Source organism: Nomia melanderi, chromosome 10 (assembly GCF_051020985.1).
Source record: "Nomia melanderi isolate GNS246 chromosome 10, iyNomMela1, whole genome shotgun sequence".
NCBI lineage: Eukaryota > Metazoa > Arthropoda > Insecta > Hymenoptera > Halictidae > Nomia > Nomia melanderi.
The window spans coordinates 8069037-8083469 of NC_135008.1; the positions used below are offsets into that span (position 1 = coordinate 8069037).

The 14433-nt window shown below is 38.0% G+C and overlaps 1 protein-coding gene across 1 annotated transcript in view; it reads right to left on the reverse strand.

Annotated features, from left to right (window-relative positions):
* The window catches only part of hwt (SH2 domain-containing adapter heavyweight), a 165779-nt gene that overhangs the window by 5349 nt on the left and 145997 nt on the right, over positions 1–14433 (reverse strand). The window contains exon 6 of the mRNA XM_076371176.1: positions 300–489. Within this exon, the coding sequence (XP_076227291.1) occupies positions 300–489 (190 nt within the window). The remainder of the gene's footprint in view (positions 1–299; positions 490–14433) is intronic.

Below are 14433 nucleotides of genomic sequence, written 5' to 3' on the forward strand. Positions count from 1 at the left end.
TGTATGAAATTCCAAGGAACTAAGATAAACTTTACCTACCGCGACGGATAGATGACGGTTGTAGAAACTGAAACTCTAAAATATCGACGAAGGATAAACACTAAAATAAACTGTCTATCCCGTTCATGTCATAAACTAAACTTCGAGAATTTCTACTTACGGCGTTCCGCATAGGACGGAACAACAGCATTCGAATACCCCGCAAGATCTCCGAAAGCAAACGCGAAGTGACCGTAAGTGCGCATGGAGGTCGACGGCGACGCTCGTCTCTGGCGATCAAATAAATTCGAACGACGTACCCTTGTCTCTCGAGAGGGAGGTCCACGTCGACGAGGTCGGCGGATCCACGCGCCGCGCTGATCTCCAACGGCAATCCGAGGCTCAGGCCGCCAGGCTTTTTCGGCGCGAGCTGACCCGCGCCGCCGGCGCTGTTCGCCCCGTTCCCGGCGTCCAGATTCAGTGTCATCTTCGGACGCGCCAGCCCGCCGCCTGAAATGAGTCATGCGACAGTTAGACGCCATGAGATTCCCCCGGCGGGGGTGAACCATCGATTATACGCGTACGGGCGGAGCGCGGGCAGGAAACGCGTCTCGCTGGTGGATTTTATGGGCCGCCCTTCGTAATTGGAACAAATCGGAACTCGGTTTCGGTAAGATTCACGGCGACAGCGAGCGGAGTCCCGTCGATACGTAACGACAGATTTTTATGGGACGCGGCTGGGGTGGGCCACATTCGAGAAGAAGTTTAATGAGGGACGTTTCGCTGATCGCACTCCCGTGGGACAAAATGGAGATTAATGGGAGAACGAAAAGAGACTTTGTGAATGTGGAATTGAATGGCGAGGGGTGGTAGGTGCGAATGACTGTTGATGGCAGGGGGTTGGATTTGGTCGCGGGGGAACTGTTGTTTAGGATGGAAGAAGGGGTGGAAGGTGAACGTTATGGGTAGATGGTTTCAATTTTTATTGTAGGTGAAGTTGGGTAATTGTAATTATTATATTGCAGTATCTAGAATTATTTAGCGTAGGTTAAAGTATTGTAGGATGAATTTGTTGTGCGTGCGTAAGGGTGACCAGGTCGTATTGCGACGATCGGCGCCGGGATGTTTGGAAAATAGTGTGACTGCGTTTAGAAAATTTCGAGTCGCTGAAAGAATACGAGGAAGAGTGTCTGGAACTGAGCGACTGGACCGTGAGAGAAGCGTGTACGTGACTGCGTGAATTTTGACTATGGACGAAAGATGCGAGTTAGAAGGGTGCAAGGGTGAGAAAGACAGAGCGAATGGGGGTGTGTGTTAAAAGCGAGTGGGAATGCGTGCGAGGGGTACTTTTTGGTGAGAGAGCGTGAAGAACATTTTGTGCGTGATGGAGAGTCGTGTGTTGGCCTTCGTGGTATTAAGTTGTATTTTTACGTGTTGTCCATACTGTTTCTTTATCTCATTAAATGCATATATATTGTTTCCTAATTCTCTTTTTACTGAAGATCCACCTTTTCAATATCTATAATAATAGTAGCCCCACTATAAACTGGGGGCTTGTGCGGGATCACTATAATATTAAATAAATAAAGTTAGGTAATTTCAAATATTACATGAAGTAGGTAAAGTTTGATAGTTTCGATTATTATTTAAAGTAGGTAAAGTTTAATAATTTCACTTATTATATAATGTAGATAAAGTTAGGTAATTTTAAATATTATATGAAGTAGGTAAAGTTTGATAGTTTCGATTATTATTTAAAGTAGGAAAAGTTTAATAATTTCACTTATTATATAATGTAGATAAAGTTAGGTAATTTCAAATATTACACGAAGTAGGTAAAGTTTGATAGTTTCGAATATTATATGAAGCAGATGAAGTTATCTAATTTCAAATACTATATAAAGTAGATAAACGTAGACAATTTCAATTATTATATCAAATAAATCAAACTAGACAATTTCAATTACTTCTGTTCATCATTTTATTCTTCTAACGTGCAACTGAACGCACATGAATGAGCCTTCTGTATTGTATTTTAAATACATTCTTCTACCGTATTTTACACTCTAAAGAATATTTCTCCCGAATTCACTCATAAATTAATTATATACTCTTCCTTATATTAACATCACTCTTTCGTAAACCAATTGTGACACATATAGAAATCAATAACTATAAATACAAATTCTCTATACTATTGGTTTCTACTTGTAATTAATCACTTGCGCTGGAAAGACGTGTCACGTACGTCGAGACGTTTCTACCTCAAAATTCTCAATGATGTCTTTCACACATTGATAATCTTGTTGCACTACGCCTATTAGATTACTTCGAAATGTATCACTTTATACAGAATGATTAACAAACAAAATTAGTACAGTGAAACCTGTTTTGTGCGGTTCTTTTCTATGCGTTTTGTTTTTCGTGCGATTTCTTTTCTTTTCACAAGAAGATGCGCATTTTGGACTACGGCGAGTAGCAGTGAATTATGTGCATTGTGTAATTTAATTATTTATTTTGTTTGAAAGCACTACCTCACTTTTTCGTAAATTTCTGAACACTTTTTTGCGCGGTTCTTTTTATGCGGTCCCTATCTACCGTACAAAAACAAGTTTGATTGTATACATATCAGTGTAAAATAGGTAAAATCAAAATTCATCGCAGGGGACTTTGCCAAATTTCTGAATTCATTTCCAGCGCAAGTGGTTAATAAAGCTGCTAATAGGATTCCATCGTAGATGGGATTTCGTTTATCGAGACGCGCCGTCCGATCTTAAGATGATCGACTTCCAGACGCGGGGCAATTGTGTCAGCAATAATCGTGCTTTTGAGGCAAGAACTCGGTAATACCTGTCCAGGAATATTTCCTTCAGGACGAAACAATCAACCGTGACTTTCGCCGAGACTTTGTCGAGATATGGTAATGAGACGTCTCGTGCTCGTCAATGGACAGCCCGAGTGCTTTCAGTTAGCAAAAACAATACAATCGGAATTCCTTCCCTGAATTTTTTTCACTCTGCACCCTCCGAGCACCCGAGAAGAGAATTCCACCGACTGTTCGAAGTTTTCGGGATGCCCTCGCTTTAAGATTTCCGTGGAAATGACAAGCATTGTTTCGACGTAAACAATGTGACTCTAGAAATGGGAGACGACAGGCCAATCTCGTTCTCCGTGAGTATACTTAGCTGACGTCTCGATTCAATTCATAAATTACGACATTCATTCTATTAAATCAGATACTCAACTCTACCATCTGAAATTCGAGTTTTCTTTTAATCACCGGTGACCCCAAACCAAATCGAATTACCATAGTTCGTTCGATTACACGTTGATTATTTGAAAATATTTCTATATTATAAATAATACTACCTAATGCGGTGACATTCAGCTAGATGAATGTGCAATAATGATAATGCAATTCAATCAAATGATTTAATATTATATTTTATTATATTATATTATATTTAATATAATTATATGTTATATTATATTTAATATAATATAATAAAATATTTAATATTATGTTATATTTTCCCCATTTTTTGTATTTTGCTCTGTAAAGTACTGCGGCGTTCAACGTGTTAATGAAATTTATATTAGAAGAGTTTTGAGAGACTCAAGATATTATTACCTAGAATTACATACATTAGAATTAATGAGAAATAATTGCGTGAAGAATGGGGTGTATAAATTGTAAAATATATTTAATAAGGATTAATAAGCTGTTACTCTATTTTTAAGTACGTTTAGTTCTCCAATTTTCGAATTTCGTTTTTGTGAAGTGATGTATTAGAAATAATGACTGGCCTAGTGAAAACAAATCTCTGATGATTAAATATTGCGGTATAAAAGATATTTTAGCATGATTTTAATTCGACCCTACAGTTTTTATATGCTTAGAAAATCTAAAAGCTACTTGGTATATTATTTTAAAAACAAGTTTCCTAAGCGTCGAGTGTCACTGAAACGTAAGAAAATAATGATTCTAAGAAGCAGCATACTTCGAAATAACTCCATGCGAAAGTGTGCTTAACCTTAACGAAAATATGATGGAAGGTTGCTATTTACAGTGTTTAACCTCGGAGAGGCTATTTACTTCGTTCACCGTACTAGCATTAGAGTCTACATACTATATAATAATCTTAATACGTAAAACAAAATAATGCACAGTTCAATCCTTTGCACTCGAAAGTTTTTCAATAGAAATATTCAACATTTTCTGACGAGATATAGGTGATATTGTTTGAAACTAATTTAACGATAATTCATAGATAAATTAAGCAACAGAGGTGTTTTATTTAACTGTTTCGCGTAGTAATGCAAAATTTAATCTGAAATATTAAATATTCAACTTCATAGTTTTGTTGTATCGAATTATGTGGTGACTGAGAGTCACCTCTCGAGTGCAAAGGGTTAACAAAGCGAATTATTAAGGTCATTAAAACGTCAACCCGAGTCATGGTCATTTATCAATGAACAAAGTTACATAGTTCACAAACTTGTTTACACAACATGACCTTTAAGTTACCTTGAAGTCAACGTCGACAGAAAATCAATGAAAGATGCTTATTCACTTTACACGCATTTATAGCACATAAAAGATCCGCAAACAATAACGCACGAAGTTTAATACACAATATAACGTCACAACTCGAAACATACGATTCCCCAACACCGATCACTCGCCTAATATATACGTTCACATTCCATTTCACTCGACACCTTCCAGAGCATTCTTTCGTCACCATGCACGAGCTTCGCGTGTATTCGGAATATTCTAGATTCATTAAAACGAACAGCGTTAATACGCAAAAATCAATAACTCAGATAATCAATATATTCTAATCGCCGTTCATCTATCGCACACACGTTCACCGTTCATTCGTACATCCAAATTATCACATTCCGTTCCGGAAATTTCGGTTATACCTTGATTATAAACCATACTGCTTTTTTAACTGATAGGTTAGCACCTTGACTGCCACGGCGGTCACCGATGACCGAAGCTTTGAAATGACAAGAAAATAAGTATGACTTGGAAGACAATTGATTTCGAATACAAATTTTCCATAACGGAAATGAATAGATAATAGGGCAATATAAAAATTTTCATATCAAAGAATTAATAATTTTTGCTTTACATCTTTGCTATAGAAAGAATAAGATACATAAAGCTCTGAAGGTTTTCGTGGCAGTCAACGTGTTAACATTCAAGGTTTCGCTGACTTTTAAGATATTTTGATATTTCATTACGTTTTCGTTGTCTCGCGTACCACTATTCTTCGACACATGCCTCGCAAAACATGTTTCCTCAGAAAAATTATGTACCACAAATGGTACACGTGGCACGGAACGTGTCAATGTGTTATAATATTCAATGAGTATTAACCCGAACGCAAATGAGTGACCAGCGTCTCCCGCGGTTACGAAACGAAAGTGGTCCGCGTAATACGTAAGTGGCAAATTGGGAAGCGAAGCGGGGTTGATAAAGGTAACAGAAGGGTGTAGCTCGGCTCGCCTGCTCATCAACTATTTAGAAATTCCGGTAAGTACATTTTTCGAGGCCGCCGTCAAGCGTGACCGTCAATATTATTACACCCCCGTCGGCCCGTGGAACTTCGGGGGATGATAATCGACGGTAGGGTCCGTCGCTCGGAGAAGAAAGTGCTTCTGCGGCCGCCGCGGTAATTTCATTTGTTGGGCGCAATCTCTTAGCGGCCGACTTTTGGAAGGTCGCATGATCCAGGTACCAGCGAATTGCTCTGACAGGTGTAACACTGCGTTACCTTTCTTCGGGACTAACGCGCTCCGAGCGTTTTCCGCGGCCGACCGAAAGGAACCGCTCTATGAATTATGTATGAGCATGCACTTTGGGAGCTCGAGTCATTGAGTTCCTTCGAGCCTGATGCAATAAACATTTCGGACAAAAGTGTTCGATTTTCAATCGGATATTCTTCCGTGGCGGCACCTTGTATCGAGAAGACTGTCAAATAGTTGTTACAGACATTATGAGAAACATGATTTATTTATATAATGTTGCGTTCGTAGATTCTACGGTAGTAATATATTATGCAAATGTTTTAAATATCGTGTTAACCCTTTGCACTCGACAGCTTTTCACTTGAAATATTCAATAGTCTGTAATTAGACGTAGTGGAGATTCTTTAAAATGAATTTATCAAGAAAACACACATGAATTAGGGAACAAAGATATTTTCTTTGAATATTTCACGTACTGCTGCAGTGTACAAAGGTTAATGGTAAATACCAAGGTTTATAATTTCGCTGTATTAAATCATTTGGCGACTGGGAGTCGCTTCTCGAGTGCAAAGGGTTAATAAAGTGAAATTCTGGATTTGGGTTCTGTTTAGTGACATTATTGACTTTTTTAGTAATTTTCTAAGAATGTGAATTCTGGGAACTAATGCTTTTTACTAAACAGTATCAAGAAGTATAGTAAATATAATATATAATATATAAGTAGTTTCCAAGAGTTCTAATATAATAGCATCTACTACAATAATATAGGAGAAAGAGAGTTTTATTTGAAACAGTACAATTATTTCATGACAACTCACAATAAAATTTATACACTCAGATACTCTTGTCTCGCACTCGCACACTTTCTAGAACATTCTTTCATTATCATGCATTAACTTCACGTATATTTGGAATATTCTAAATTCATAAAAAACGAACATTATTAACACAAAAATCAATATAGAGAAAATCAATTTACTCTAGAATATTCCAATGCTTTGAACATTCATTCAAAACGTGCGTTCATCACTCATTAATATATCTATTCTCACACTCAAATACATCCATTCCGACAATAATATTAATTTCAATTCATACCAAAGAAAATCAAATAAAAACAATCGTGTCTCGAAAACAATTCTAAGACTTTCCTTGTCCATCCAAAAAGCTGTAAATGCTGAAAGCAACTCGTTTGAAAGTGGCCGCGCGAAATTCAAACACGAAACCCGCCAACTTCCCTTGAAATGCAGAAAATCAGTAGGGGCGGCGTTCAAGAGCCACAGACTTGGGCTGAATTATTTATTCGACGATCCGGTAGCGGAACGATCACCAGCAAGTTCACCGCGGCGAAATGTCGGCGATATAAATCGGCCGCGTACACGCAATTGCGAACGAAAGTCTCGAATGGTTGTATTCGCGCTCTCTTCCGGTTCATCCGGGGCGGCGTGCGTTTTCGGGGATGGTTAAACATTGATGACGGGAAGGCAGCCGCCAACTACTCTCCGAGATTGGCCGTCTCTCTATTATTAAATTTAATCCGATGGGTTCGATTTATCTGTAGGAATTTTTCGTGAGCTCGCCCCCTGGTTTTTTCTCTGTGCCTCTGCTGTTGCTTGCTGAAATGTATATATCTCGACGATACACGTTTAACACAGACTACCAAACAGTCGAATCGATCACAGTTTTTCTGTGGAAACTCCGAGAGTGCATCTACTGAGATTTCTACTGACTTACAGTTTAATTTGGGCATTATTGCATCAATTTCTTTAGTTATTTCTTCGAAAATCGTCGGTTAACTTTTCAATATAGAAAAGGGAAATCAGGAATGGATCATTTTGACCTGTTTGGTAGTTCTAGTGTTGACACTGATCACTGTGGTAGTTCAGTTTTCTTATTTTGTAATTATAGATGCTCTTGAAGGTATATAATATTCAAAATGATTTGAAAAATAAGTAGTTTCATTCGAATATTGTTACGAATAACAAATATATTCTTAGAATCTTTATAAGGATCACATATTAGCAGCGTATCTTCCATCTTCTTGTCGAGTCAAACTTTTCAAGACACTAAATTGTAGTATAACACAGCATTAGATAATCGTTTTTACAAACGATTTACACTATTTGAAAAATTATTTAAAATTCATAAATAAACATTAGTAAATTACTTGGAGAATTATAAGAACATCGTGGGTTTCAATTGTACAAGGCTGCCGAGGCATTTGTTAAGTAAGAAAATAAACAACGAATAGGTCAAATTAAACAAGTACGGTGAAGTTTACTGAGATTACTGGAGAACCTTCCACTGATTACCTAATTATCTAACTCTTCAAACCAAAATCCCTTTCTTATAACTCCCATCAATTTCAACATCAAAACTCAAAATATCCGTTGATTTGTCAATGACAATACCATTCTAAGGTTGTCCATATTCCTCGATCCATTACAAGATGAATATCTCGAAAAGCATGAATCATCGAAGCACTTATTCCTGCATTATCACTACAGGTACAGCACTTTATCAGTATAACGCAATTCGCGAGGCAACACTTTCCAATGGGAATACGGTTCCCGACACTCGTACGCTTATTTTCTCCTTTCCTACGCAGACTGTTTTAATATCCGTCCGAGACGGAGATACGTCTCAATCAATTTCGTCGCGGTGCCTCTCCATCCATTCCCAGCCGTTCTCCCCCGGGAAATGCGGGGATACAAGCTAAGACGCCTCCAGTATGCGAATAAGTGTCTGCACCGCCGCGGTATTTGTATACGGGGTGTGTCGCGAGCCCGCGACGCCGAACAACCGGCTTTGGAAACTTGTTATCCCGCCGTAGGAACTTCGCGAATTTTCATGCGGAAACAACGCTGGCGACGGGAACTTCCTCTTTTTTCAGGCGAGCTGCTCCAGGAACTTGTTTCTGTACAGGGTAAACCGGAACAAATCGGGTCGGCTGTTTTTTTTGAGAGTAGAGGAATAAACGTACTTGAATATGAGTAATAAAAAGTGAAGAATTTATTGATCTTTCCGTTGCAGTTAAGAAATAAGAAACGAGAAATATTGTTTGCGACGTGATTGACGTGGATTGGATTCTTGCCTCGATCTGATTTATCTTTTAATTTGATTCGTTTGGGGGAAATGTGTGGAGAATGAGTTTGTAGATTAGAGTCCAAGGAAATGTGTATTTTGATGTGAGAATTGGAATTTGTAATATAGAGGAAAAGAAGCTTGTGTTTTATATGTTTTTAAACGGGATTTTCTTTGAACACTAAGTTAATTAGTTAGTTATTCTATACTGAGAGATAGGTACGATATAATCAATTATAACGATTGAACGACGTTATTAAATATGAAATAATTAAATATGAAACAAGTAGAACTTAAAGAAAGATACATCAATAATGAAATATGAAACGAATGCAATTTAAGGAAAAGGAACATCAAGAATCAAATACAGAAAAAGTATGATGATCAAATATAGAACAAATAAAATGAAGAAAAGGGAACATCAATAAGCAAATGAACAAATAAAATTAAAAAAGAAAAGAAACATCAATAATTAAATATAGAACAAATAAAATGAAGAAAAGGAAACATCAATAATCGAGTGAACAAATAAAATGAAAAAAAGAAACATGAATAATCAAATGAACAAATAAAATGAAAAAAAAGAAACATCAATAATCAAATATAGAACATATAAAATGGAAAAAAAGGAACATCGATAATCAAACCTAAAATAAATACAATTTAATATCGTAAACATAAGAAATAAACAAAACAACAGGACGCGATAAAGAAAATCAGTTCGGAGGACTGCCGAAAGAAACCCAACCCCAAAAGTTACCGGTGTCCTCGAAGACCGTTGCTCGTCCATGAAAATAACGTCGAGGTCTCATTCCATCCGCGATTATTCTCACCCTGCAACAGCGAAACAATCGGCACAAAGAGGCCCAGGACATTTTCATCCGTCTCGAAGAACGTTCACACGGAGATACGCGTTTCCCGGGGAAAGAAAGAAAACCTTCCGATGCTGGAAAGTTAGGTGGTCCCGGAAGTCTCGGGGGAAATTCTTCGTCACGGAGGAACCGCCGGAAATCTCTCCGGTCGGTTGTACAGCTGTGTGTACATACTTCTATATATACCTATACATCCTGTCGGGGATGAGAGAACTTTTAATTCCCCGTGAAAATCAGGACGCACGGCCGGCACGCGGGGCGAAAGTGCCCGGGGCGTCCTCGCAGCGCGAAGTCAGACAGCCCGCGTCGACGATTCGTATTTATTGCGGCAACGAGAAATCGAGGGTGGAGATTTACGACGACGAAGAATTTAGTGGGGACGCAGCCGTGTCACGCCGAGCCGATTCTTCGGGGAGAGGATCGAACGATGGTGATCCACCGCGACATTAAGGGGGGACGCCACCTAAAGACGTCCTAAACGTAGGTATACTTTGGAACTGTTTCGCTGATAACTATTCAGTGAAAAGTTCTGACTTTTTTCTAGGTGTACAACTGTGATCTTCTGTTTTATGTTTATATTTTTTTTAGGCTGAAATGTCACAAAATGGCGCATTCGCAGGATTTGCTGTTTTCGTGAAACTTCCGTTATTGGCCGATTGCTGACGACTGCTACATCTGAAGATGTTTCTGTGGATTTGTGAATAGGAATATATTTTTTTAACTGCAGCCTACGGATTTCTTGAAATTTTCATTATTATGGAAATGACAATTTGAAGTGCGAAAACTTGTTTTCATTTCGAAAAATAAGCTTCAGGTTTTAGAGAATAATTGCGCCATTTTGTAACATTTTGGATTAGAAGAAATATGAATGCAAAGCAGGAGGTTACAGTTTTACACTAAGAAAAGATAGACGTTTTCACTTAACAGTTATTAACCAAAGAATTCCTAAAGTCTACTGATATTTGGGGCGTCTTTAGGGGGTGCCACCCTTTAAAGCGTCAGTGCGACTGAAGGCGCGGCGTCAGCGAAACCGTCGAATGCAGGGAGAAGATGCTCGCAGGATCGTAAAATTTCGAGGATTTTTGGCGAGCGATTGATGGGCATTATTCGAATTGCTCGGACATAGTGTATTTATTTAACCCAATTGCATCGTTGAGAATGTTTCGGAAAATGTCTGCTGCGTATCAACGAACGCGAAATATTTTTGTATTGGAATATTGTATAACTTTCTTAATATTTCGAATTTGTTGATTCTGAATACGTATGTTGAGTTTCGGAATGCTGTATTTATTGAATGTAATATTATTAAATATAGTTGCATAATTATGAGTAACTCAAAGTAAGCGTTGTATTATAAGTGAGTTAATGTAATCAACTTGAAGATTACTTTTGCTTTTAAATTTATTTAAATATTAAGCTCCAGGTCCACGTGACTATGAAAATGGTAAAATACAAATTTCATTGGTCAGGGTATTTTTCGAATAAAAGCATTCTTCGAGAAGTCCTTAAAAAGTAAACGGTCCGTCAATACTCGACGACTGAAGTTAAGCAACATTTCCACCGTCAAAACGGAACTGTCAGGGAAGAAGCATTCGGTCGTCAGAAGAAGGGAAAGAATACGAAGTTTCACGGAGAAGTACTTCGTGAAAATATTTCATGAGTCGTTCGCGCTCTCGAAGAAACTCCCCCAATGTAAGAAATCGGAGTTTCAAGCAGATGTCGGAGAGGTTCACGCAAGACTTGTGATCGAAAATTGCACTCCATGGCATACTAAAAACGTTCACCCTGAGAGCACAGACACTAGAAACTTCTTACGTAGTTATAGGAAAGAAACCTTCCCACGTGACGCCTTTCGCTAGCGGACACACTCCTACATACTACAACGCTCCCCCTCGAAAAACAATCTAAGCACAAACATTCCTTGAATTAAAATATTCGCAACTATAACCAATAGACTATAGGTTTTCCTACAAATTCAAACCTTCAAGAACATAATTAAAAAGGTTGATATTTTTCCAAAGGAACACTTCTTCCTAAAAAGTGTTACACAGAACACTACACTTTAGATGCTCCACATATTTCCTCGACTCCGTGCAATTTTTCATTCCCAAACTTCCATAAATCCAGAAAACCATCTAACAGTCAATATGCTTCATAAATCACGTTTCCCTCGCAACTTCAAAACATAAGAAATCCCGTATTAAACTACGCACCAGCATCAACATCGCCGATGCTTCAAACGAAACCAAAATTGATTAAAAAAAAACTTTCTTCCACGTTTATTTCCTTAGAAAATTCCCATAAATTATCCGAGCGAAAGAAAGGAGGATCCATTTGTCTGTCTATTGAATGTTCCCGTCGTCGAGACGCGGGAACGGATAAATAACACCGGAAAATCCGGCGAGTCACGGTGAGATCGTAACTCCAGCCATCATCCGCGCGCTGCTTCTAGCAGCTTCGAATCTTTTCTCGCGGATTTCGTTCCCAGCTGGAAAGCTCGCGCCGCGTCGCGTCGAAACGGCCGAACAACGGATGCTGGATCCGAGCTTCCGGTGGAGCAGGGATAGACGTTGAGATCTCCGGCAACAGATATTGCTGTTGCGGAACCACCCCCGCGACGTTCCCCACCGGCGAACCGTTGACCCTTATCGTCGCGCAACAAACACTTGGAGCCTGCTCGGAATGTTTGATACGGTTCGATCCTCATGAAATATGAACTATCCGGGCACACACGACGCTCGCTCATCGCCGAGCTCTGCAATTTGCTCGAGGATCACCGGCTCCTTCGAAGGGAGAACGCGTATCGATGTCCACGGTCAACATTTCTTATTTACCGACCGGTAACCTTATGCTAGACAACGTTTAGTTGGGGTCCCGTGAACGAGCTTTCAAACGTTTGCGCTTCTTAATTTGATTTAACAATACGTACTGGTTGAACGACGGGGTTTGAAGTTTCAATCTCTGCATTTTCTTTTCACTTTGCATCGACTCTCGTATTGTCGGATTAACACGTCGACCAAGGCGTCTGGATCATTTGAAAATAATTGTGAGGAGAGAACTGTTGTATTGATATGTTTAGGTAGCTAAATAGTAGTGTTACTTGAGAGTTATGATAACCTTTTATCTCTTCAATGTCGTAGAATATTATTCGATCTTATTTTTGCTTTTAAAATATTAAATGGTCTCTCTTGCTGTTCTGGGATCTTATCCAAATTTTATTTAAATACATCTCGGTCATCTATGAGACACCATCTAATATTACGTACTGAAGCTCATAGGGCGGTTTACGGCCAGTTCAATAGTCTAAATAGAATTTTTATTAATGTTAATAGATTTTACTGTTCTCTCAATTTTTCTTCCTCTCCTATTACTTTTAGAAATAATATCATGCGATTTCTGGCCTCCTACGACTTTTCTGTATAATCTATCTGTGTCTTTATAGTTTATTGTTTTTTGTGTACCAAAGGGTTGAAGCCCGTATACTAAATAAATAAATAATTGATATTAAATCATTGTTAATTCAATCTAATGCGTTTGTTACGATAGGATGAGTAATGTCATACGCTCTAAATTTTCGTCAACGTGTTAATCAGTTCTTCAAATTTTGTTTCTTTTCTGTCTGAATTTTTATTGAGAAAAATTCATTGTTTAATTTGGTTAGCTTTGTTTTATAATTAGTTGTTTGACTGGATACGAGGTCAAACTAAATGAAATCGAGTTACTACAAGGGTAGCTAATGTGATTATTTTCAGCAAGATAAACGTGCAATAATAATGCATTTTAATTTAAAGATTTGATATGTTTCCATCGTTTCGTGTACTTTGCTGCGTGAAATCGCGCGCCATTCGACGCGTTAACGCGTTGGGAATGGAAATAGAATGCATTAATGTATTCAGTACGAATCGGGACTTAATTTCCAAGAGCAAGCAGTTTCAAAGAACACTTTCGAAACTGCAGTACTGCTTTACGAACTACATCGCCTTGGGAACTACAGCTGAGAGTTGTGATAAAAAACTGGATTTCACCTACTTTGGGAGTAAGCTTCCAGCTTTATCAAATGTATTAAACAAGGAAAAGTATCGGAAATTCAAGTAATTGTTTCGATAAAATCTCAATGTTCCATTCAACAATCATGCTTCCCGCACAATTTACCGAACAAAATAAAGAACCGAATAAATCCTTTTCATTCTTCCTTGATAAAACGGTAATCCGCTGAAATTTAATAAAATCCTACTTTCCTACTTCATTCTACTAAATCCTACTTCATTTCACAATCTTCACTACTCAAAAGTTCTATATTCAATAATTACAAAAAAATAATTCCTTGCGAAATGACTGATATCAAATGAAAATGTTCAGTAGCGTTAATAACTAAATAATAGTGTAACGTAAGAATTCTGACACCAAATAATTAATAATTCTTCATTTTCATCTTTTCTAGAAGCAGAAGAAGTGACACAGAAAACCTAACGCTTTTCGCAGCCGTGTTAACACATTGTTGATCGGTCACGAGTTAACCGGTGTTTGCACTTGCATTAGCTATTTCAATTTTTGAAACACAGGGCAATATAGAACATTGCAAAAGCAAAATATTCAAAATTATATTTCAATTCATTACACGTAAATAAAGTATATTGAAGTTTATTTGGACTGTTTCACTTTCATATTTAATTACGAAATAACAACCGGTGACATGAGATAGCTTCTGCATGGAATTGCCGGTCAACAATATGTTAAC